This window comes from Ambystoma mexicanum, chromosome 1q, assembly GCF_040938575.1.
Source record: "Ambystoma mexicanum isolate Mex_15411 chromosome 1q, UKY_AmexF1_1, whole genome shotgun sequence".
Taxonomy (NCBI): domain Eukaryota; kingdom Metazoa; phylum Chordata; class Amphibia; order Caudata; family Ambystomatidae; genus Ambystoma; species Ambystoma mexicanum.
The window spans coordinates 1,523,254,586-1,523,279,982 of NC_090922.1; the positions used below are offsets into that span (position 1 = coordinate 1,523,254,586).

The 25,397-nt window shown below is 50.0% G+C and overlaps 1 protein-coding gene across 8 annotated transcripts in view; it reads right to left on the minus strand.

Annotated features, from left to right (window-relative positions):
* Positions 1-25,397, minus strand: part of SZT2 (SZT2 subunit of KICSTOR complex) — a 2,035,845-nt gene that overhangs the window by 1,410,144 nt on the left and 600,304 nt on the right. For all 8 annotated transcript variants that reach the window (XM_069642429.1, XM_069642432.1, XM_069642427.1 and 5 more), the window contains exon 22: positions 14,634-14,831. In XM_069642429.1, coding sequence (XP_069498530.1) covers positions 14,634-14,831 — 198 coding nt within the window. The remainder of the gene's footprint in view (positions 1-14,633; positions 14,832-25,397) is intronic.

A 25,397-nucleotide genomic window follows, 5' to 3' on the forward strand; every position in this document is an offset into this window, starting at 1 on the left:
ATAGACGTTCTATTAAACAGAACACAGACGCAACACCTCACCTCAGCTAGACTAACAAGATATGAGCTCATCTTGTTTGCACCCCACATCCAAATTATGAGATGTAGCGCATTGAATCCTGCAGAATTAATGCCACTGCCCATAGCAGAAATTGGTGACAACGAATCACCACCCCATGATTGTTTAATGGTCACTGAAGAAGAAACAAAGGGAAGCGTTGACTTGAGCGACATCCCACAGAAAGAGCCAGATGGGGAGTTGTTTTGTGATGGCTCTTGTTTTAAATTACCTGATGGCACATCAACGGCCGCATATGAAATTACTACCCTAGAGAGTGTTGTAGAAAGCAGAAGAATCCCCTACAATTTGGCACAAGCCGCAGAAATAATAGCACTGACCCGAGCCTGTGAACTCTCTGAGAATTTGAATGTGAACATTTATACTGACAGCCAGTACGCCTTTGGCGTGGTTCATAACTTTGGCCGACTCTGGGCTGAGAGGGGTTTTTTGACATCACATGGGGCCAGGATTCAGCATGGCCCTTTGATTGTGCGATTGTTGTCTGCACTCACATTTCCAAAGCGCCTAGCTATAGTGAAATGCGAGACGTATAAAAAAGTAACATGTAAAGTGGGAGAGGGAAACGCATTTGCAGACAGGATTGCGAAGCAAACAGCCACAGATTTGGGAAATAAAATGATGACAGTACAGACTGAGGAAGTACCTTGTATGATAGAGAATGGAGTTGCCACAGTCAAAGAAATGCAGGCTGAGGCCACGACCAAAGCGCCCCCTGACCGAAGAGATTCAGGGGTGGGCTGAGGGCTCTGCTGATTTGGAAGGATGTTGGGTGGACAAGGAAACAAAGAACTGGATGTTGCCAAATTGTTACGTAACCGCAATGGTTACAATGACGCATAGCCCTACCCACATTTGCGCAAAGAAGATGGTACAGCATTTATCCACAGTATGGAAAAACGAGCACATAAAAAAGAATGCAGAAAGGCTAGTGCAGAATTGTATTACGTGCCTGCAACACAATGTAGGGAAGGGATCCGTGACTCCAGTAGGTAGTTTTGGCCCACCCTCTATGCCATTTGAGGTGATCCATTTTGATTTCATAGAAATGGAAAGATGCCAGAACTACAAATATGTTTTAGTGGTGATTTGTGCATTTAGCAAGTGGGTGGAGGCATATCCTTTAAAAGACTGCACTGCCATGTCAACGGCAAAAGTAATGTTGAAAGAGTATTTCTCCCGGTTCGGGTTGCCCCGTGTCCTGTGGTCAGACAATGGCCCACACTTTGTGGGCGCAGTAGTACTACAGATCTGTGCAGGTCTACAGATAGAGAAACGATTCCACAGTTCCAGGCATCCGAGTTCCGCCGGACTTGTTGAGAGACATAACGGCGTATTAATGTCAAAAATAGCAAAAATCTGTGCTGGGAGCAAGTTGAGTTGGGTGGATGCATTACCCCTAGCGCTATTGTGTATGCGCACGTCTGTGCAGGTTAAAACTTGGCTCTCCCTATGAAATTATCATGGGGAGACCGGCAAATGTATGGTGCGCACCGCAGCCCAAAATATTATGTGAGGTCGAGCATCCTGTGTTAAGCACGTGCTGTGGCCTTTTTTTTTTTTTTTAATCAAAAACTTTATTTGGTTTTGAAAACATGCATATAACATTACAAGTATCCCATCATAACAAAGAAGGGGGAGGGGGGGGGAGGAGAGGGGCTAAATAGCTCCAGGGAAAGGGAAAAGGAAAAGAAAGCAAAGAAAACAAAGAATGGGGCTTTAATTCTCGGGGTCATCAATTCTGCGGTGAGGAGGCTCGTGAGGCAGTTTGTGCGTTCCAGGTTCGCTAGCCTGGCGTCGCCCGCCGATATGTCTCGTTACACTCGTTACACTCGTTACATCTCGTCTGGGACTCAGTCATCCTCTTCCCATCTCTGCCATATCTTGTCTGCTTTCTGCGGGCACCCCCTTGCAGCATACACCCTGCGTTCCATTATCACGCAAATGTCCACATCTGTGACCCACTGGTCATAACAGGGTGTTCTCTCGGATCCCCATAGCTGCGCAATGTTCCTTCTGAGGACTGCTGTTGCGGTCGACCAGAGCAATTTCTCGTAGCGGGTCAGATCACTTTCGTCGGAGATCCCTAACAGGAGTTGTTTTGGTCCCCTTTGCACTGGTTTGCCCATGGCTCTGGATAGCTTGTCACAGCATTTCCTCCAAAATTGCTGTATTTTGTCACATTCCCATATAATGTGGAAGAAGGTGCCCTCTTCCCGTTTACAGCGTAGGCAACGCGCGTCCGGGATTCTGCCCCAGCGGAAAAGTGCCACTCTGGGATAGTAGATGCGGTGTAGGATTTTAAGTTGCACCAGCCGGAGTCTCGATGAGATGGCCACTTCCCGGGGATACATCAGTGCTTCTGTCCAGTCCTCAGGTTGGAGCGAGCCCACGTCGCGCTCCCATCTGGCTTTCAGGCTGAGCAATTCAGGCGTAGCAAAGGATGTGATCACGTTGTACATGGTTGAGGTGACTTTGCGCTGTATACGGTCTTGGACAATGTTTCGTTCTATCGGGGTGCATTCCGGGATATCGCTGATGGTGTGACGGTGGACGTGCAGTGCGTGTTTCAGTTGGGTATAGTGGTATTCCTCAGAAGGAGGGAGGGCGAATTCAGAACATAGTGTTTCAAATGTGACCAGTGTCTCCTCCCTTATTACGTCTCCAATTTTGGTGATACCTCTACTGGCCCATGCGTGCCATTTGGGGAGTTTTAACATTTCGGGGAGAAATTTGTTGTGCCACAGAGGTTGGGCTAGAGTCAGTTTCGCGTCCCATCCTATGTGGCGATGCGCTTCCGACCAGATGCTTGTGATGCTAGTGTCCATATCTAGAGCTGGTCTGCGGCCCCGGCCGCGATACAGAAGTTCCAAGGGGGCAGCTCCACTCTGGGAGTTGATCCTTTTGATGTGCGGCAAATTCCTGTCCCCATGGAGCACGTCGTTCACCACCGCCATCTGGCTGGCCCAGTAATAAGTTTGCAGTCTGGGCAGCCCAATCCCCCCTTCCCAGATGGACCTTTGCAGGGTAGAGAGGGCAATCCGCGGATGACCCCCGCTCCACAACAGCTTTCTGAGGATGCGGTCTATCTTCAGGAATTCCTGGTGTGGGATGTGTAGTGGAGCGTTTTGCAAGATGTACAGAAACTTTGGGAGTGCAATCATCTTGAATAGGGCTGCTCTGCCCATCAGCGTTAGTGGCAGGGAAGACCAGTGGCGAGTGTCCTCCGCAAACCTTGTCACAACCGGGTGTAGGTTCAGCGATGTGTAGTCCATCAGGTTCTTCGTGATGATTACCCCCAGGTATTTAATCTGATCTGTCACGACCTGGTAAGGGCAATCCGCGGGGCTAGCAGCTGCCACGTTGCTGATGGGAAAAAGGGTGGATTTTGACCAGTTTACCCGCAAGCCACTGAAGTCTCCGTATTCCTTCAACATCTGTGTGACGCGGTGGCAGGAGTTGCACGGGTCTTTCAAATATATCAGCAGGTCATCCGCATAGAGAGATACTCTGTCTTCCCATGTCTCCGACCAGCGGAACCCTTCCCAGAGCAGCGTTTCACGTAGGAGGATAGCCAAGGGTTCTATGGCTATTGCGAAGATCATTGCTGACAGGGGGCAGCCCTGTCTTGTGCCTCTGCCCAGACTAAACGGATCAGATTGCCAACCGTTAACCTTAGTCCTGGCCACCGGCCCGCTGTACAGCAACTGCACCCAGCTCATGAAGTTTTCTCCAAACCCCATGCGTCTCATTATGTCCCAGATGGCCTCCCATCTCACTGAATCGAAGGCCTTCTCAAAGTCGATTGATAGTAAGGCCAGCGGCCCTTGAATGCTGTCAGTTTTTTCCAGTGCCGCATGCAGTCTGTGGAGGTTCATGCGCGTCGATCTCTGGGGCATGAACCCACACTGGTCCGGATGGATCAGCGCTGTTATCACCTGCTGTAAACGGTCCGCTAGCAGCTTAGCTAGAATTTTCGCTTCGCTGTTTATGAGTGAAATTGGCCGGTACGAATTGCAGCTGTCTGGGGGCTTGTCCGGTTTGGGCAATACTATTATCGTGGCTTCTCTCAGGTCTGGGGATAGAGTACCCCGTTCTTTTGCATGCTGGTACATTCTCAGGAGATGTGGGGCAATTACGTTGGTCCCCACCTTCCGCCATAGTTCGATCGGAAAGCCATTTGGGCCTGGGGATTTGCCAGATTGGAGGGCGGACATCGCACAAGCCACTTCCTCTTCCGTTATATCCCTGTCCAATAGTTCTTGTTGGGTCTCGTCCAAAGTGGGAAGGTTAATTTCATCTATTATTGACGTGTTCATGCAGGTTGTGGGCTCTTTGTAGAGATCAGCGTAGTAGTCAGCGAACCCTTGTGAAATGGCTTGATCCGATAATAGTGGCCCTGCACTCCCCCCCTGTAACTGATGCACGTGCCTGCTCCCCTGCTCCTTACGCTCCAGCCACGCTAGCAATTTGCCAGCTTTATCGCCTGTTTCATAAACACGTGCCCTCATTGCTGTGTGTGCTTGTTTGGCGTTGTCAAGTGCTGTGTTCTGGAGCAGCTTCTGTGCTCGGAGTAGGGCTCGGTTCGTCTCAGGCGTGTCCTGGGCAATGTGGGCTTCCTCTGCCAATTTAACTTGTTGTTCTGCCTCGTGTACTTTGAGGAGGTGTTTCTTCTTATGTGCGGAAGTCCATGAAATGAGTTCCCCCCTTAGAACTACTTTATATGCCTCCCACAGTAACCCTGGATCTGCTGCATACTCCGTGTTTAGCTCAAAATACGTTTCGGTCGCCCCTTGGAGTTTTTCTACCAGGTCTGGGTTTCCCAAATAATAATTATTCAGGCGCCAACTTGGCGGGGGTGTCGGTCTAGAGGTCATAATTTTCAGCACCACTGGGGAGTGGTCAGAGATTCCCCTGGGTAATAGGTAAGCTTCTTGTGCTCTATGAAGGTCTGTTGAAGGAATGAAGAAATAATCCAGTCTGGAGAGCGAGGCATGCGCCCCAGAGTGGAAGGAATATTCCCTGGAGTCGGGGTGGAGCTCTCTCCACACGTCACACAAGCCTAGGGCGTTCGTGAACGTGGCGAGTTTGGTACGTGTCTCAGGGTTTCTATTGCGTAAGTGTGAGCGGTCTAGGGTTGGGTTCATGACTTCATTAAAGTCACCTCCAAGTATCGTGATGTCGGAGTTATCCTCCGTAATCATGGGGGAAATGTCGGTGAGTAGTGGTGTTAGCAAAGTTGGTGGTGCGTAGGCAGCGAGCAATGTGATGGAGTTTCCCCAGAGCGTGCCTGTCGTGTGTATGTACCTGCCTCCGGTGTCTTGAGTCACCGTATTCAGATGGAAGGGGAGGTTTTTATGTATCAGGATCAGGACACCTCGTGAACCCATTGTGAAGCCCGCATGGAGTGCAAGTCTGTAGTCAGTGCGTTTGAAAAAAGAGCATTCTGTGCCTGCGAGGTGTGTTTCTACCAGAAAAACTATATCTGGCGTGTGCCTTTTCAAGTATTGCCCTACCAGTCGGCGTTTGATTACATTGCCGAGTCCGTTGACGTTCCAGGTCATGAGGTTAAGTGACTTGGTCTTGCTGGTCCCAAAGCTATTGGAGGCCATGACTATTTGTAGACGAGAAGGTATATGCCACTGGTGGCGACGCCTGGCGCCGGGATTCCGTGTGTTTGTTTAGTGCTGCCCCTATCTTGAACTTTCGTATCTCCCCTGCTCGTCTGGCCCCATTCATAACTAAACATAACAAACCCATAACTACCCACCCTATACTCCTCCCAACTAGAAGCATCTGTCGCCCGAACATGAGAAACCAAGTTGTCAACTGGACAACTCACATGAAACAAACTACCTTAACGGTACAGGTGTCTACCTGTAACGCGGGTGTGGCTTGACTTTAAGTTTAAGAGAAACTCCAAGAAGGGACCTACCCAGGGGGGCTCTCCTTCTTGTGCCGTATGTTGGTGTTTTGTATGGTGGGGTGTCTCCCGTGGCTCAGTCGTATGCTGCGTTTGAACGCTCTTTCTCTTCGCTGCCGGCTTTGAGCGTTTTCAGTGTGCGTCCTGCTCTGCTTGTTGCTCCGGAGCTTCCTGCTCCCCTCGTTCCGGAGCTCTCCTCGGGGAGATTTGCCGTGACCCGGGTCGGACCCTGCCCCTCTGTCGTCGTGGTCTCGTGGACCAATCCCCTTCAATGTGTGCCTCGGCCCATTTCCAGGCTTCCTGTGGGTCTGTAAAATGCACTGTCGTCCCCTTATGGTGAATCTTTAGTTGGGCCGGAAAGAGAAGGCCGTATTTCACCTTCAACTGCGCCAACTGTCTTTTGAGAGGCTCGAAGGATTGCCTTGCGCGTTGCACCTCTCGGGTGTAGTCTGGGAAAAAGGCTATTCGCGACCCATTATGTGTAATCGACCCTTGGGAGCGGGACAATTGCAGGAGTGCATCTCTGTCACGATAGTTCAGCAGCCTGGCAATTATTGTTCGGGGCGGAGTGCCCGGTATCGGTCTGCCCGAGGGCATTCTGTGTGCCCTCTCTACCGAGAAAAACTTTGAGAAAGAGTAGGGTTCGAAAATGTCAGTGAGCCATTGTTCTAGAAACAGTTCCATGCACTGCCCCTCTTCCCCCTCGGGGAGGCCGAGGATGCGAACATTATTGCGACGAGACCTTCCCTCCCCCTCATCGACCTTGGCCTCTAGGGACTTCAGGCGGGCCAGTGCCTGGGACATCTGCCTGTTGATCCCAGTGACGTTATCTTCTACTGTTGAGATACGGTGCTCGGCCTCACTCGTTCTGGAAGTTAACTTTTGTAGGTCGTGCCGCAGGAAGGAGACATCTGCTGCTATACTATCCATCTTAATCTCCATGGAGGAGCGCGAGCTAGCAATAGCCGCCATAATGTCCCGCAGTGAGAGAGGTTCATCCTCTGGTTGAGGGAGCGCTCGTGTTGTTGACGCCGCGGGAGCCGGGGCCGTGGCTATCGCAAACTGATCCATACTGCTTTGGGTAGATGCTTTTCTCTGCCTGTCCTTCCCCATCGTGCCGTGCGTCGAAGACCGCGTCTCCCACTAGGCCCAACGGCGAAAACCTGGCGGGGCAGGGCGCCGGCGGTGTGCTTCACCTCGGTGATTCTTACCCCAGTTATGCTCTGTTCCGTGGCTCCGCAGGGAAGGGCCAGTGCCCCGGGGGTCCGGCGGAGAGTACTCGGTGTAGTCCCTTCCCCTTTGTTGGCTTGCGAGACCCCAGGCGCTCCCCGGGATAGATGGGGTGGTTGGGGTGGGAAAGTCCCACTTACTTGCTTGCTGCTCCAGAGGGCGCTTTCCGATGCAGGCACACTCCTCACGCGGGGTCCCCTACGTACGGCGTCACCGGGCACCGCAGGCCATCCTGGACCAGGGCCGCCAATTGTCCGCAGTGATTAGCCCTCCAAGTTACGTAAGCACCGGTTGCTGGGGTGCCTGTGTGCAGGAGACCAGCCAGAAGGTGCCTGTTCTAGCTTCTCGTGTGATCTAGCCCCGTGGGTCTTCCTCACCGGTGCGTGCGGACAGCCCGACCTCCGTCAGTCGAGCGTCCTTCCCGCTCACAAGGCGCCACCGGGTCCCTTCGCTCTCGGGGACAGCTCCGACAGTCTCACAACACTCCTTTTCCCAGCGACCGGGTGTCGGGACACAGCATGGCACACCGCTCCGGGCTAGGCAGCCGAGGGTTCCTCCCCCTTCAGGAGTTCGGTCTAACACAGGGATCGGGCCGCGGCGGCCATTTTGAAGTCAGCTATTCGCGCCCTGCGCGCCGAATCTTCTCTGCCGTTCTCCTTCGCCCAGAGCAGGGTTCTTAGGGTGAGAATGCACACGGCGCTTCTTCTGGCATTCATGCAGCTAATCCTGAAGTTGCAAATCGTATCGCCCCACCAAACAGGATAATTTCCTCAGGATGTTGTCGGCGGCAAGAGGAGCTCACGGAGCTCACGTCCTCTGCGCTTGCATGTTGGCCACGCCCCGTGCTGTGGCCTTTTAATGCAGAAGTTGCGTTTGATTCATCAGCAGATGCAGGAGGCATCAAAAGTACGATACACCGGACAGGGGCACTCGCTGGAGCCTGGAAGCTGGGTCCTGATAAAGAACTTTGAGCGGAAGACAGCATTAGCACCGAGGTGGCGCGGCCCCTACCAAGTACTTTTGCCGACGCAAACGGCCATTCGAGTGGACGGACGGAAGGCATGGATCCATGCAACACATGCCAAAAGATTCCCAGGACTGCTGACAACTTCCGACGACCAGAGAAAGAGAACGGTCTCGGAAACGAAAGAACCTGTTGTCAGTCCACTGCCACAGCATCAGCCTGAGCGAGAAGTGAAAGATGAAACAAAGCCCAAGCGAGAAGTGAAACTCGAAATAGAGCCTGAGGAGGCTGCCAGTAAGGGGAAAGGGCGAAAAGTGCCCCAACGTTGCTCAGCAGAAACAACATCACTGCCGAGCGACACAAACCCTGCATTGCAAACACAAGCAGAAACAACGCGTGTACCCCTTTGGCGCCCACCAGTTTCTGCAAACGCACCAAAGCCAAAGAAAGAAACTACATAATTGCCACGGCGCTCATCGCTACCCATCATTGTGCCACAGGCTGACACTGAGCGTGATATTGGAAGTACAACGGCACTATTCACGGATCATACAATACCAGGAGTGAAACGGTATAATTTGCGGCCTCGACAGGCAAAGTAATCCACAGATCTTTGGTGCTTTTCTTTTGCCTTCGTTCCACTCACGGACGGAGTAGGAGCCAGGGGCGTAGAGGAGAGAAGTGTGAGAGTTGTGCAAGTTGGACAATTCAAGACTCACGGCTCCTCGATGTGCTTATAAAAAGTACATGTGTCCTAAGCCAGAGCGGGACAAGCTGGATGCACATAGTACTCTATCAATAAAAACTGTTCAGAAATCGTCTGAGCAGTGGGAGAAAGAACAACTAATCTTGCTCAGAGTGGATAAGTGATCTAGGCTGTGAAAGGGCTGGCAGAATTGAACTGCGACATTTTTGTTGAACTTTTCTGGCATCAAGAACGAGAGACATTTGCGATGAACTTTGCCAGCAAGAAGAAGGACGATGAAGAACAAATCAAGACCGGTTTCAGCCTCCTCCTGCACCCCTGCTGAAAAGATGATAGTTTTAGAGACTGTAAATTTAGGGAAAAAGCATGGTAAAAGGAATAAGGTACTGATTTGGACATTGGTCCTGTGTTTCTTAAGTATGGTAGTACCAACAATAACAGCTATTACACTATGGTTCCTGGAGTCTGCGCACCCGTTAGAAACACTTTTGCCAAAAGCAGCTACTGAAAGCCCGGTTCATGTAATCACTGGTACTTTGCCCCCAATGGAAGAAAGACAGAGAAGGATATGGCAACAATACATTGTTGCTCATCATGAACATGACCCATGCGGTTTTAAAGAAAAAAGATTGCTGGGTTTGTGCCCATTTACCACAGCACGGTGGGAAAGGGATAGGCTGGTATGTACAACCGTTACCATTGGTTTATTCATGTGAAGTATCGTTGAGTGCAATGTCTTTGGGAAATGGAACAAGAGTAATACGGGTCAGCTAGATGAGACCAATATGAATGAATTTGAGGAAGTGATCATGAGACCTGTAGAAGTAGCCAGACGAACAAAACGTAGAACTCAGAAGAGTAGCGAGGATGGAATGATAGCAATAGATATAGCCAAATCGTTTATACCATTCTTGTCCCAAATAGAAAATTCCTACAATATAAGAAAACTGTCTAGAATATTACAAAAAACAATAGATTCCACAACGGATATTTTATTGAATATGACGTTAGAAGAGAAAGGAATAAGACTAATGGCACTACAAAACAGGATGGCTCTCGATATAATATTAGTTGATCGTGAGGGAGTTTGCAAACTCGTAAAAACTGCATGCTGTGTGTATATAGATGATTACTCCCCTACGATATTTAAAGCAATCCGGAAATTACATGTCCTAAGTTCCACACTCTCTACTGAAGAAGGAGGTTGGGGGATAGGATCCTGGTTTTGGGGACTATTGCTGTCCTGGGGATGGAAGTTAATTTCGATACTAATGGTGGTACTTGGTATATTCATAACATGTTGCTGTTGCATACAATGCTTACCAATAGTTTGCACTGAAATAACTGATGGATGTACTAAGGGATGTATGCACATGGTGTTGAGAGGAAAACAAACGCATGGCCAGAATAACAGACACTGATGAAACAAAAACAGTTAAACAATTTATGGCTATAGACATTAATGATGAAGATGATGCTCATGATAGCATGGTTCAGACATAGATACCCCAGCATTATCCTCATCGGAGGAGGATACAATGAATGAATAAGATGTTTGGCATAAGGCCAAAAGGAGGGTTTGTCAATCTGGAAAAGTGAATACCCTTCATTTGAATGACAGACGTAACTTGATGGCCGAAGACCAACCGTTTTATGTACAGAATTATAGAAATATAAACTGCTATGCTTGACCAATAAGCGGCCATTTTAAACGTAGCAAGAATCGCCATTTTGCTTGTTAACCATTGCTCATTGCTTTCTGTCTAAAACTGCTTTGCAGCTTGCAATTCTTGCGAATTCTGCTTACTCTGCTCAACTGTTAACATTGTTGTCTGAATATGAAAGGGCAAGGTCGCGGGACTGAGGAGTTCGTTGAAACTCCTCATGAGTAGCCCAGAAAGGAATGCCCACGCTCCCTCTCTGTAGCCTTGAGGGAGAGCTGCAGGGCATTTAATCATTTCACAGCTGCCAGCCAGTCTCGTACTATGGTAGAATATGTTAGAATAAAACAGCTGAAGGCTTGAATTATGCTCCTCTTACGGCCCCCCCTTCGCAAAACCCTTTAGAGCGTGTCGGCTCCCAGGACACGAATAGTACCTCATAGATGGCAAAGCTTGGAATGTGGCTCTTCCCCCATGTGCAGCTTGCTTCCAAGAACAGAACCACCGTGTTCTGTTCAACAACTAAAAGATGCCTCTGCACTTTCTAATTGCACATTGTTACTAGAATAGACATCGAAAGTGTCATCATTGTCATAGCCCTCGGAAATGTCCATCGTCATCCCGAGTTCAAATAAACTTAATAAAGCGGGGTGTTAAACATGACATAGCTGATTATATGATATGCATTTTGTATATATGTAACTGATGTACGTAATTCGCTCTCTTGCGTCCCTCGAGGTCTAGAAAATACACGTCGCGGGGCGTGATACCAGAATTGGCCAATTGGGACTATTTTTGCTTGCAATAAACCCTAGCATTGGGAATTTGAACCTCGTGTCTGGCGCATCTTTTCGTGTATGGTTATTGCCTTGTTTCCATATCGCGGGGGACCCCTAGGGGCCCCTTTCAAGACCTGGTGGACCTGGCTGCCCGAGACTCGCAGGGAATGGTGCTTATGGCTCTAGACGCGACCAAAGCGTTTGACAAGGTGGATTGGACCTTTATGGAACTCACCTTGGATGCGTTTGGATTTGGACCGGAATTCCGCACCATGGCCCTGGCGAACTATATGGCGCCCAAGACTCTGCTTAGAATTAACAGCAACCTCTCCGCCCCCATTACGCTGACCTGCGGAACCAGACAGGGATGCCCACTGTCCCCGCTTCTATTTGCCTTGATCATGGAACAATCCGCCCAACGCGTTAGAAGGAACAACCTGATCAAGGGCTTCCGAGCTAGTCCCTCACACCATAAACTAGCGCTCTACACGGATGATGTCCTCTTAACCATCACGGGCCCCTGCAGCTCCCTACCACAGGCTCTATCGAAAATACACAGCTATGGTAGGGTCACGGGATTCTCTTTTAACTTCAACAAGTCAACAGTACTGGGGATAGGGATCTCCCAGAGAGAGCGAGAGAACCTGATTCCTATGTGCCCAATCCAATGGAAAACGAAGGCGATCACCTATCTGGGGGTCCAGATCCCAGCCAACCCAACAGACACTTATCACGAAAACTTTCCCCCACTCTTTAAGGAGCTTGAAACGGACCTGAAACGCTGGGCGACACAGGAAATCTCGTTAATGGGTCGGATCACAGCATGTAAGATGAACTTGCTCCCGAGATTTCTATACGCATGCTCCGCCCTTCCTGTCACGATCCCGACACCAGCGCTCCAAAAACTGCAGAGGAAAATGCTCCAATTCATCTGGAAGGGGAAGAAGGTTAGAATCCCCAAAACCACATTGCTGGGAAACGCAAAACTTGGAGGCCTGGGGATCCCGGACCTGCAGAACTACCAGATGGCAGCCCAATTATCCTGCATTCAGGCATGGCAAACAATCACCAACCGGCCCAGGTGGGTGGATCTGGAACAATCGCGTTTGGCTCTCCCCCTACGCTTTCTCCCCCACATTCCCCCAGCGACAAGGCAGCAATGGCAAGGACTACTGTTGGCTATTAGACACACCATTACCATATGGGACAGAACTCAGAAAAAAAAAAGATTCCAAGAGGACTTAACCCCTCATCCCCGGTGTTCCTAAACCCTGCCTTTTTACCCGGAGCAGCACCCCAAAATTTCAAAAACTGGATCACGGGGGGGCTGGAGTCCTTGGGGCAACTCTTCGAGGGCGGGCAAGTCTCCGAGGGCGGACAACCGCACTTCTTCGAACGATGCAAGGAACTCTACCAAAACAGGAACAAGACAGGTTCACATATCTCCAACTGCGCCACTGGTGCTCCCACCCACAAACACGCCAGGCAGTAACTCGCCCCCCTACAGCGATAGAACTAACCCTCAAGGACCTACCAACATGGGGCAGAATTTCCGTGCTATACAAACGCCTTCAGAGAGACTTTCTTGCCTTCAGGACTCGAGCTATGGCACAATGGGAGGCAGACCTGGGTCACCCTCTGGATGACCAGGCTTGGGCGGACATTTGGACCCGCACACATTCATCATCTGCATGCGTTACAAACAGGGAATGGGCCTACAAGATCCTACTGCGATGGTACTACCCTTCCCTTCGTCTCCATCACATGAACCATACTCTGGATCCAGCCTGCTGGAGACGATGCGGCCAGATAGGATCCTTTTTTCATATGTGGTGGACTTGCCCCAAAGTCCAAAGCTTCTGGAGACAATGCTTGGGGGCCATCGCCGACATCACACAAAATGTACTCCCCTTGGACCCTGAGCCTATCCTCCTAGGCCTCCCGGTCCACGGGACCTACTCAAGGACGGGCCCCAGGTCTAAACTCCTGTCCCAATGATTGCTGGCGGGTAGTGGTGGCTCGCACCTGGAAATCCGCAGATGGCCCCCTCCTACCCCTCTGGTGGGTGAAGCTATGGGATGTGCTGATAGCAGAAAAAGTGACGGCGGCTAGAGCGGGCCTCCTTTATTGCTTTCGGAACATTTGGAACCCTGTTCTTGACTATGATAGAGACTTTTCAGCCCTGACGTACAAACCCCAACTGGCCAGGAAAGTCCCGGAAAGCAGAGGGGCCCCAAAGGAGCAAGAACGAAGGAGGGAACCTCTGAGAGACCTGATAAACTTGTGGAGGGTGGGGAAAAGTGAGAAGTCGGGCTTTTACAATAATGCATCTTAATTACTGACAAATGTCGGCACTGTTATTATCCTGCCTTGTACAAAAATAAACATATTAAAAAAAAACTTTCTAAGCACCACCACAGCGCAGTGCATAATTTCTGAAATACTTTACCTGAACAGGCTATGAATAGGGACCCGTGACTTTTGGGCACAAGAACCCACACCATCTTAGGGTTGGGACTTCATAAGATAGAGTAAAAATGTACTTTTACTTTTTCTGACTATTTCTTCCTATTTTCTTTGCATTTGACCACTCACCTGTTGAGCACTAGTAACTAATTCAAATGCATCAGTATCCTCCTATTGGTGAATGTGTATAGAGGTTATATATAGTTTTGATTGATGATACTCACCTTTGATTTTTATATGCTTAGTTTGTAACTAAAGGCCTAATAGCTGTATTTTGACATTATTACTTTTTAACTTGAATTATTAAGTTTTGCTCTGTATGGACTCATTGTAGCCCTAGAGCACACTCACACTTTTTGAGACGAAGCCTTGACTGATCGCTCACCTACCTTGACAGGGTTTTGGAGAACCTTTCAGTATCTTCCCTGTTTACCATAATAGAGGGGCCTCCCAAAGTCCTCTACCCTGTGGCTGATTTTGTAAATCCATCTGAACAGTATCCATTATGTATGTGCCGTGAATAAGAGAGGAGCACACCCAACACAACGCTCAGTATAAAAGTCCTATTACCGTAAGGTTTTTATTCTACTGCTTAGAGCCCTGCATCCCTTGCATGGTGCTTTGGAGCAGCTGATGCTCTGTGAGGTATGATACAAAGCAACAAGTACACAAACCGAATCTCCAAATGTGTGTGTAGGGACATTGTCCCTGGCATGGTAGTGAAGCAATGGCATCAAGCATCGGAGCATTCCAAGATCACGCTGAAGCACCAAGTCAAGAGCTACTTAAAAGGTTTGGCGTAATTCGCTTACTTTACGCACGTTACCTCGGATCACTGGGAGGGGAAATGGCAAAGCCTGTCCATCTCGGTCCCGCTGCAGCACCTGCTCCATGAAAGCTACGTGGTCCGATTCGGAGAGGGGGATCTCCCGGTCACTGAGATCCTGTTGGAGACAGCCATGGAATAGACTGAGCAGCAAATCGTTGGGCAAGGATGCAGAGTCTGGATCGACTTCTTCCTCATCTGCCCAGAAAAGAACCAGAAAATCATGTTACAAATGGTCAACACAGAGGGGTTTCAGCATCATTAATCACATGCTTGGTCAGCACAGCGAGGGCTCAGCATCATTAATCACATGCTTGGTCAGCACAGCGAGGGTTCAGCATCATTAATCACATGCTTGGCTTGAAGGATTCATTTTAGGAATTGAGCGGAGCAAGTGTCTGCAACCATTGGCTCCCATTTGGGCTAAAAACTCCACTAGACCCAGGAAGCACAGTCAATTATGAGGCAACACGGGAGTCATAGCGCAAAAGACCTTGACCACCACAAGTTACAGACACCTGCCTTAGACGGTATTTACCCAACCTTATGCGTACTGGCAGAGGAGTAAAACCCAGCCATTATTATATTTACAAGCTCTGCATTAGACTGCCTTCCAGTTGTTAGAAAACCAATTGCTCAAGATCTTTTCAACAACAAATAAAAACTCCTAAGACTTCAACCACAATGATCTTCAAAACTCTGGCGGGCAAACCTTTGTTATAAGCCAGTATCTGGAAAATAGGAGCACCCTCGCAAGCTGCATGTGGCGGTTGAGTGCATGCAAATCCATAGCAGACAACTGGTTGCAAACCTATTGTAATGGTAAGGAACAAGTTACTTACCTGTAACTGTTGTTCTCCAGCATGGGTCTGGCATGGCTTTACATGCTCATGAATATTCCCCGTTGTCATGCTGGGAATCCTCAATAAAAGTAAGGAACAGTTTCACTTTGACTTACAAACTGTCTTTCTCCTTGAAACTAATCCCTGCGCTCTGGGCCATACTGCCTCAAGCCAATGACTGCCCTCTCCCTAAGCCCCACCTCTGGCAGCCATCTTCAGATTTGGTAGCACGTTTAGTGGAAGTATGACAAAGAAGAGCTGCAGAGGGGCAGGAGGGAGGGTTTGCATGTGAATCCATGCCATACTCACGCTGGAGAACAACAGTTATAGGAAAGTAACTTGTTCCTTCACGAGCATGGGGTCTGGCATGGATTCACATGTTCATGAATAAAGAATACATAGCAGTACATACATTCACAACCACAGGAGGTGGCAAGGCTCAACAGAAGCAATTACTCTCATCTCCGGACCAGGCTCACCTTCGAGCAAACAGGTTGCGTAGCACTGCTTGGCCGACCATGGACTCCTCCCTGGAATCCCTGTTGAAGCAGTAGAATCTTGTGAAGGGGTGCGTAGACCTCCACGTAGCAGACATGCAGATGTCCAGCAGGGGCACACCAGTCAGGAACGCCGTTGTCGAAGCGATCTCAATGGTGGAATTGGCTCTCGGATGTCCGGGCAGCGGTCAGTTTGCCAACCGGTGACCGTGCGTGATACAGCCACCTGGAAATGGAAGCCTTGGACAACGCTTTCCCATGGTTCACAGGACCAAAGTTCACGAAAAGTTGAGACGTCTTCCGGAAACTCTTTGTGCGCATCACCCTGCGAGCGCAAAGTCCTTTCATCCGGTGACAAATGCGTCAGAAAAAACACAGGTAACACCAAAGGCTTGTTGAGGTGGAATTCCGACGGAACCTTTGGCATGAAAGAGGGGTGCGTCTGCAGCACCACCCTTGTCTCATGGAAAGTCAGATAAGGCCGCTTGCCGGACAGTGTTCTGGATCTCACCTACCCTCCTGGCAGAGGTGAGGGCCACGGGAAAAGCCATTTTTCACAAAAGGAACTTCAGAGGGGCTTGATGCATAGGATCGAAGGGGCCCCCCAACCATGAGCCTCGACAGTACCACGATGAGTTCCCACGCCGGGGTAGGCGCCTTCACCGGCTGGAATGATCTGAACATTCCTTGAGGAACTCCTTGACTAGATGATGGACCAAAGAGAAGTCCATCCCGGAAACCTGGTGTAGTGGGAGATAGCCGGCAAGTGCACCTTGATGGAGGCGGCCCCAGCCTCGCTGTGGCCAAAGAGAACAAGTACGGAAGAACCTGAGGACCTGCAACGCCCAAGGGGTTGTCCTTCTGCGTCCGGCACCAAGTTGCAAAGTGCTTCCACTTGTGCCCTTAGCACTTAAGAGTTGACAAAGCTCTTTCCCTGTCAAGTACCTCCCTGCAGTCGGACAGCAGCTCGTACCCTCCGAACTCTAAGGTTACAGGAGCCAAGCCTTCAGGTTCAGCGAGCCTGGGTCGTGGGGCAGGATGGCGCCTCCTTCCCTGGTGAGTAGATCCGTGACCACTGGTAGCTTGACTGGAGGCGACGTTGACAGGCCGAGAAGGTCTGCATACCAAATCTGCCCCTGCCATGCCGGGGCGACGCGGATCATCCTGCACCAGCACTGTGAGTTGACCCGGGAGACAGGGAGGAGGGGGCAGGGTGGGCCAGGGGGACACGCGTACAGGAACAGGACTTCCCACAGGAAGGAAAACGTGTCCCCCATGCTCTCCGGCTGGTAGAACCTGCTGGCGAATATCTGGCATTTGCAGTTCATCGCTGTTGCAAACAGGGCAGTCTGGGGGTACGCCCCATCTGAGGAAGAAGCTGTCCACTTGATCCTGTCGACAATGGTGTTCTGGACTCCTGCCAGGTGAAAAGGAATGAAAAACATCCCCTGGGCGATGGTCCAAGTGCCGCAGGTCCTGCACCCCTTTGCTTCCTGATGAAGAAAATTGTGGTGGTATTGTCTGTGAAGACCCTCACCACCTTGCCCTTGAGGGACGGAAGGAACGACTTGAGGGCCCAGAACACTCAACGCCGCTCCAGTACATTGATATGGGGGTCCCTCTCCTCTGGTAGCCACAGTCCTTTGGCATGGAGGCGTCCGGTGTGGGTTCCCTAGCCCTCCAGGGATGCGTCTGTGGTGACAGTCTCTTGGTATGGGGTCTCTGGAAATCCATGCCTCCCTGGCAATGATGGAGCGCACGCCCCACCACCTTATTGCCAGACGCAACTCGTTGAGCACAATCCTGTCTTCAAAGCTTCCGGATACATGGATCCACCGAGAGTCCATGAATTCCTAAAGGGGCTGCATCCGCAACCTGCAGAGTCTGATCAGGTAGACACACGACATTATGCCGAGCAGCAACTTGATGGTCCATACCGTGGCTATCTTTAGTGCCAACAGCCATTGCACCTTGCCCAGAATGGCCGCTATCCTCTCCTCCGAGGGGGGCGCCAGGCAAGAGACTGTGTTGAGCATGGCCCCAGAAACAGCGCGTCCTGCGATGGAATCAGGCATGACTTTGGATAGTACACTGAGAACCCCAGATCCGTCAGCAGTAAGACGGTCCTGTCCGTGTGTTCGACAGCAATGTCCCTTGACCTGTCCCGGATGAGCCAGTCGTCGAGGAACGGGTACATGTGTATCCCTTGCAGACGTAGGTGGGCGACCACTGGTGCCAGGGACTTCGTAAACACCCTGGGCACAGACTTCAGTCCAAAGGGAAGGGCCTTGAATTGGTAATGCTGACCTTGTACGACAAAGCGCAAGAACCTCCGATGTTTCTCGTGAATGGGGATGTGGAAGTAAGCGTCCTCTAGATCCTTCCTGAATTTTTGTGATTTGAGGTACTTGTTTAGCCGCCGCAGGTCGAAAATGGGCCTCCAGTCCCGGGTCTTTTTTCAGCCAAGTATCTGGAGTAGACTCCGGAGTTGCCTTGAAATCAGGTATATCGCCCCTTTTCTTAGCATGGCCCATACTTCCTGCAGGAGCTGAGGGATGTGCTGCTCCTGCCGGGCCACCGGTGGTATCCGGCAACACTTCTGCTGAAACTCTAGAGTATGTCCGTGGGCAAGACCGTCCAGCACACATCTGTCACGGGAGTTCTTTTTCCAGTCGCTGACGAAGCCCACCAGTCGGCCTCTCACGGGGGGGGATTGGGTGGGGTCCGATGTCCTGGCTGGTTCAATCCTGCTTCGGGCCCTGCGTGCCATCTTGGAAGTGATGCCGCCTTGGGAGCGACGACGACAGCCACCTCCGAAAGCCTTGTAGCGACCCTTTTAGGCCTCCTGGGTTGTGGAACACGAGGGTTGGCAGTACGAGGCTGATCCCCCGCCAAAACCCTTCAACAAGCTTCTGGATTTGCCTCCTGAGGCATGAAAGGAAGGCCGATGCTGTAGCGTGCCTAGGGCCCGGCACGTCTTTGTGACTGTCTTGACCGCCGTTGTCGGTCCCCATGTCTTCCATGCCCTCGGACACCATGTCCTCTTTGTCCGACAAAGACATGTCTGTGCCCTGGAGCACCGTAGAGGCCTCCACTGTCCCTCCGCCTTCTTTGCATCCTGAGGGGTCAGAGCCGGGCTCAGGGCTGGCATCATCATCTCCTGTGTTTTCTCCACCAGCTTGGCCGAAGCCTCCCGCCTGTGAGGAAGGGCCACTCTGGGCACAGCCAGGGTCCCCTGGACCGCGTCGGCCCCTTTTGCCTTCGAAAGGGCAGCCGTCACCAGCTCGATTGTTGAGGACAACTTCTCCTGGGCCTTTAGGGGCAGGACGGTCACCTTACTTAGCGCCTTGGCCTTCTCCAACTTCTCTCTCAGCTTCCCGGGGTCAGCTGACTTCCTCTTCGAGGAGGAGCTGGAGCGATGGCTCGAGATGGAAGCAGATGGTGATGATGATGATCGCTCTATGCTCGTCGAGGTACACGCTTCTCTTCCAACATAGTCCGGCATGCAGTGGTGGCCCGATGGACTTGTGGAATCTTCGATGAAACTCGACGATTCTGGCCCTTGAGGGGCAACGAAAGATGCCGAAAAATTGATCCCTGCTTGCTGGTCAAAGGAACAAAAGAGCACAAGGCCACTATTAGACAAAAATGAAACTTTTTACCTAAAAAGCGTGAACAATCAAAGATAAGCTCATGGAGCAAAACACGAGGACTCCCAACACTTGACCGTGCAGTAAAAATCTGAAGATGGCTGCCAAAGGAGGGACTTAGGGAGGGGCAGTCATTAGCTGGGGGCAGTATGACCTAGAGCGCAGTGATTGGTTTAAAGGTGAAAGACAGTTTGTAAGTGAAAGTGAAACTGTTTTTTCTTTTACCGAAGATTCCCAGCCTGACGACGGAAAATATTCATGAGCATGTGAATCCATGCCAGACCAAATGCTGGAGAAATACTGTGTTCGTTTTGCAACACATCTGTTCTTGAGCTTCATGCTTTGCAAAGAGTAGCAGCGTGCTACAGGTTCTAGTATCGCCTGGTTGTACCATTGTTACAGAGGTATTCTATAAGTCTTTTAGTGACGGCTTGAGCAGAACTTACAGTAGCGCGCGATAGGGTTACCTAACTCTTACGATGTTAGTGTGCGTGGGCAGTCGCGCTCAACTCCCAGGAGGTGAGAAGTGTAGTAGTATATACAGCTCACACACGAAGAAAGGTCCACACACCATATTGCTGAAAATATGCTCTTCATATAAAGTTGTGCATGGAGTTCAATATGCAAAATAAGTACAGGCTGTACAAATAGAAAGCAGTAATATTTAAGAAAAGCACAAGTCTAAAACCCGCTACGCACACTAGCCCACCCATGCAACTGTCAACTGGAAATTCTAGTAGACTTGACACCGGCTTAAACAAACTACTCAGAAGGCTGCTGACAAACCTGCCACCAACCTAACTCCATGACACACTTGGATGCTGACAATCGCCCTGGTAAAAAAATGGGTTGCTAGCCATGTTAGCCACTAAGGGAAGTACAGCGAAAAGGGCTAACAGTGACTTCAGTTGAAGTCCCTGTGGTCCAAATAGAATAGGTGAAAAAACAAGGCAGCCAGCACAACGTTTAGGCGAATGTGACAAGCCAGTCACTGTGTTCTAGAAATTAGATCAGGACTGCATATTTCAAGGTTTTTAATAAGATTAGTGTCCAAAGAAATACCATGAGGTGTCGGGAAGAGTGCCCTAATTCTACTACAGTATATGTTGTGATAGTAACTCCATGTGTCGAAGCATAACATGAGGGAAGGGTCAGTAACATGCTCCAAGAAAACAAAGAAATAGGGCTCCCTTCTTGATAAAGAAGTTTGCCACCTGGGTCTGATGGCAAGCGCCAATTCTAAAAGCCCAAAGTCGCTGCAATACCTACATGTAAAAGTGTCCACTAAATCAGACCTCTGAAAAGGCGTTTCCCTCAGAACCTCATGGGATTTCTGCGGAATGGGTCATCTCTTGGCTTCTCAGGGATGCATACCCATGTCTCCCTGCCCGACAGGTGTTCCTGGGGTTCTCTTGAGTGTTACCTCCTAGAATTCCTCCTTTGGGTCTTATTCTTGTGGAACAAAGGAAGCACTATGCCAAGATGGTTACCCATTCAGTGTTTGTGGGGTGCCAAGACGTGCTCTGGTAGGGTTCAGAAGAGAGGCTAGCCCTACTGTGGCTGTCCTGCTCCTCGGTATAGGACCTTGCATACTGCCACTCTCCTCTCTAATCTCCATGGCACCGAGCTGGTCCACTGGAAACTACCTCTTGTAAGGGTGTAGGAGAAGGAGACTGACACACAGGTGGCGTAGTGGTTGCTAAAGACTTTAAGATCAAAATAAAAGGAAAACATATAATTCCCTAGATCTACGAGGGGTTCCCTGGCTCAACTAAAATACAAAAGTTTCCGTCTGGATGCCTGCATAAATCAATAGTCCACTGTCCTGTGTCAAGAAGCCTACACCGTCCGTCACACTTATAACTAAACTAAAAAGGTAGTGGTTCTTCTTGGACCAGAAGAATGGCTCTCTTCTTCTGGACAACGGACCACAGTTCCAGTTGTTAGGTAGGATCGTTACCTGAGGGAATTACTCTGTTCCCCAGGTCTCAATCCATTTCCAAGGTACAAATCAAAGTTCCAGGTTGTAATGCCGACAAGCAGTAAATCTCTCAATTCAACTCAAAAGGTAAAGTTCCAGTTCAAACATCAACATTCCTTTTGCCCATAGTTGCTTCGTCAATATTGGGTTTCTGGACAATGCCTCCCTTCTGCAAGTATCTTGTTCCTTGGTTTTTCAGCACTAGGGGGAATGACTCCCTTTCCCTGACTTCAATACTTCAACATAAAGGATTTCTAGCTTTGCATTACAGTTCATTATTCCTTCTGTCCAGCGGGAATGACTCCCTTCCCCTGGATCACTGGTTTGATTCTCTTTGTAAACACAATCACCTGGAGAATAGCGCCATTCTCCTGGTGTCTGGCTCTCAGTGCTTTTCTCCACACACAGCCAGGGGGTAATGACTCCCTTTTCCTGGAGTCTGGCTCTCAGTGCTTTTCTCCACACACAGCCAGGGGGTAATGACTCCCTTCCCCTGGACTCTGTAAGGGTGTAGACTTAAGGCACTGACACAATGGGGGCCTACATTTGGGCAGGAACTTATATTGATCAAGAAAGGGTTGGAAAAATGCCCCTCTATCCCTAAAACCAAAAGGGGTTTCCCGACCTCAAATAAAACTAGTGAAATTGTCAAGATGTCCAAAACTAAAAAGTCTGTCACTGTCGTGTCTCAAAAACCTACCTTTGTGCCTAACACTAATAACATAAATCAACTGTGCAAGAAGGATCTCTTCCCAAAGTAAAGTGTTCCTTGTAGTTCCAACCAACAGAAAAGTTGCCCGTCTTTCGGGTAATCAAAAATGTTCACAAATGTAAGAGTCCAAGGCTACGATCGTGCGCCTTTCCCCTAGACATTTAGGTAAATGTCGCTGGGTAATTCACAACAATATGCATCTCAGATTCCCAGTTCTTTATCCCACCAACTTGACTCACTTCCCTACCAAGCGTACCACTTCTTTTAATTAGTCTTTCAGTTCCAGGGCCTTAGGTGCAGGTCTCAGACTCGCAATATGCTGAACGGATTGGTTTACTCTCCTGCCAAGCAACTCTCCTCTCATGGCCGGTCTTCTTTCTCTCAGCGAGTCCCAGAATCCTCTTATTCTTCATTAGTTTAGATTTTGGTCTCTCATATGGGTGCTGGTCCCAGGCCCGCAATTCATTATCATATCCGCTTGGTTCACTCTCCTGCCACACAAACTATTCCTGTTTGTCCATCTTGGTTATTCTTGCGGTCTCAGACCCTCCAGCTTCTGCTCCCCACCCCACCCCCTTGCTTCCCCAGACCTCTAGCACTGTAACGCTCACCTGATTCTCGCAGAGGCGCCGGTCTTGACTGGGCGACTACCGTATCTTCAAAGGTGATGTGTAGCACCTGGTTGGCTCTTTGGGCTGGACCTCTGTGCACTGTATGCCTGACGTGTAGAGTAAGATGTCTGCAGATAGAAAATATGGGGTTAATGAACTGGGGTTATTGGGGTGTCCCTATCTCTTTCCTCTTCTCCTCTCCTGTAGACCCCCAAAGGTTAACGCTCTCACCTTAGGTAAGTGAATGCCGAGCTCTCCATCTGCCTCGGGGCAGGGTGCTGTAACCAGTTTCTTCACTGGATAGGTAGCGCAGGCCTCTTGACTTCAGAGGACTGCTGTCCGTCGTTTACTGCACGAACGGTAAGTTTCGAGTCATTCAAATGTCTTTAAAGTCTTTAGTAATGATGTCTCTTGTTTTGCAGGGTTCCGGCGATGGCGGATGACGGGCTGAAGTGAGTTGAAGATGGAGCCCGTGTGATGAATAGAAGCGCCTGGAAGCACGTAAGTAAGCGCTTGTTGCCTGCTTCACTATGCGCTCTAACTGTCTTTTTATTTTGCAGGTACGAGTTCGGAGCGGCTGCAGGGTGCCGGAATACCCACTGGATTAGATGTGGAAAGGAGTAATGGCACGTGAGTATTAAAGTTCCCCAATGTCTTTAAACGCACCTTGTTTTGTCTTTCAGATGCCGGAATGCAGTGTGAAGACCTCCGGAGCGGACGAAGAGTAGGTAAGCCTTTGCCTTTCAGATGCCGGAATGCTAACCTGTTCTTTCTTGTCTTTATAGGTGTTGCTGAAGACTGGATTCAGGATGGTAAGCCTTTGCCTTTCAGATGCCGGAATGCTAACCTGTTCTTTCTTGTCTTTATAGGTGTTGCTGAAGACTGGATTCAGGATGGTAAGCCTTTTTCCTTAGGCCCTGGACCGGATGCAGAAGACACGATGAGCGTTCTGCTGCAGAGGTTGCAGAATAACGCAAAGCAAGATTCATCCACCGGGTGTGGTTTAAATAGCCTCCTGTAGTGCTTAGGTGTCTCCTTCCACAGCCACGCCTAAGTAAGAAAGGAGTTCCTGGTAAGAAAAGAGTTCCTGCCTTCCAGAAGAGTTCCAGTGTTCTGAATCTAGGGAGTGGCTCCAGCCCCACCCAACAGGAAAAGTAGTTCCAAACAGAAGAGGATCAGAGGCTCAACTGGCAGGCAAGTAAGCAGCATGGTCTGCTGAAGGTAAGTCCACCCAAGCATTATGAGCCCGGCGCTTCCAGCGCTGGGACTGGGCATATTTATGAGCCTGGTGCCACTGGCGCCAGGACTGGGTCCAAAAGGTCCCAATTGGGACTGGTTGGCACTCGGAACCTGGGTTATGGATCTGCTTCCAAGGGAGTTGGGAAAACCCTGACCTTTTGGAAGCAGAGATCATGACAAGCACGTCTTGTGTAACCTGTGTACTGGTTTGCCTCTTCTGTGCAGGTACCAGCATTTCCCGAGCAACTGCATCGCTTCGAGGTTCCAGTAGTGTACGGGTAACCAGCTGGGTCTGCAGCGGCTCGGCAGACTTCTGACTCTTCCCACCAGCGCGTCCTCTCTCTGGAGAATAGCCAGGAACTGGGGGGCCAGAGGTTCTACTTGGCAGCAGCCCGAGTAGCCCTTCCTTCCTGGACCACGTTCGGTTTCTCCTTCTCCTTCTCCTCCGTTCACGGCTTCCCTTACAGCTCTAGTCTGCTCGCCCGATGCACAGCTCCTACAGTTCCTCCTCCTCGGATAGCTCTCTCTCAGTGTCTAAGCTGAGCTGCCTTTGAACTCCTGTGCCGGATTGTTGAATTACTATGGGCCAATCACATACCGTGAGAGGCTAGACTGCCCACACTGGTTCTCTAGAGTGATCTTCACAGTACTTGAAATGAAGCCATATGTAGCATACTTTGCATTCTCTGGTGTTTTAGCCATGTCAAGTATATTAGGTTTACTAATTTGACGACAACAGAACACATTGGCTCCATCTAATGAGGGGGAAGGAGGATTTTGCAATGGAGAAGAGGGTGGGTGTATTGAAGCAGGGGTATCGCACGTTCTCAAAGAATGGTCGTCCTCAATCCCATAAGGGGCTTCCTTCCCCATGTGATCTTCCCTCAGTGCCCCACCCCCACGGGGACTATTGTACTGTGGATGCACCCCACTGGCCACATGGGAAATGTCTCCCTCAAAGAGAGAAGAGACCACATCCTCAGATTCACCAAGGGAATGTCTCCCTTGCCCTGACCTGTCTCTTTCCCCTGACCTTTCTCAAGCTATTTATCACAGTTCACAACACCAGGGGGAATGACTTCCGTCCCCTGGCGTTCTTCGCTTACTGCTCTGGCAGACCTGTTTCACTACCCTGCCAGGTACTGCCACAAAGAAGATGAGCCACACGGAAATGTGTTATTGAGTGTGGGTCCTAGACATGTCCATCATTCTTCAGCCCTTCTGGTGTTCCA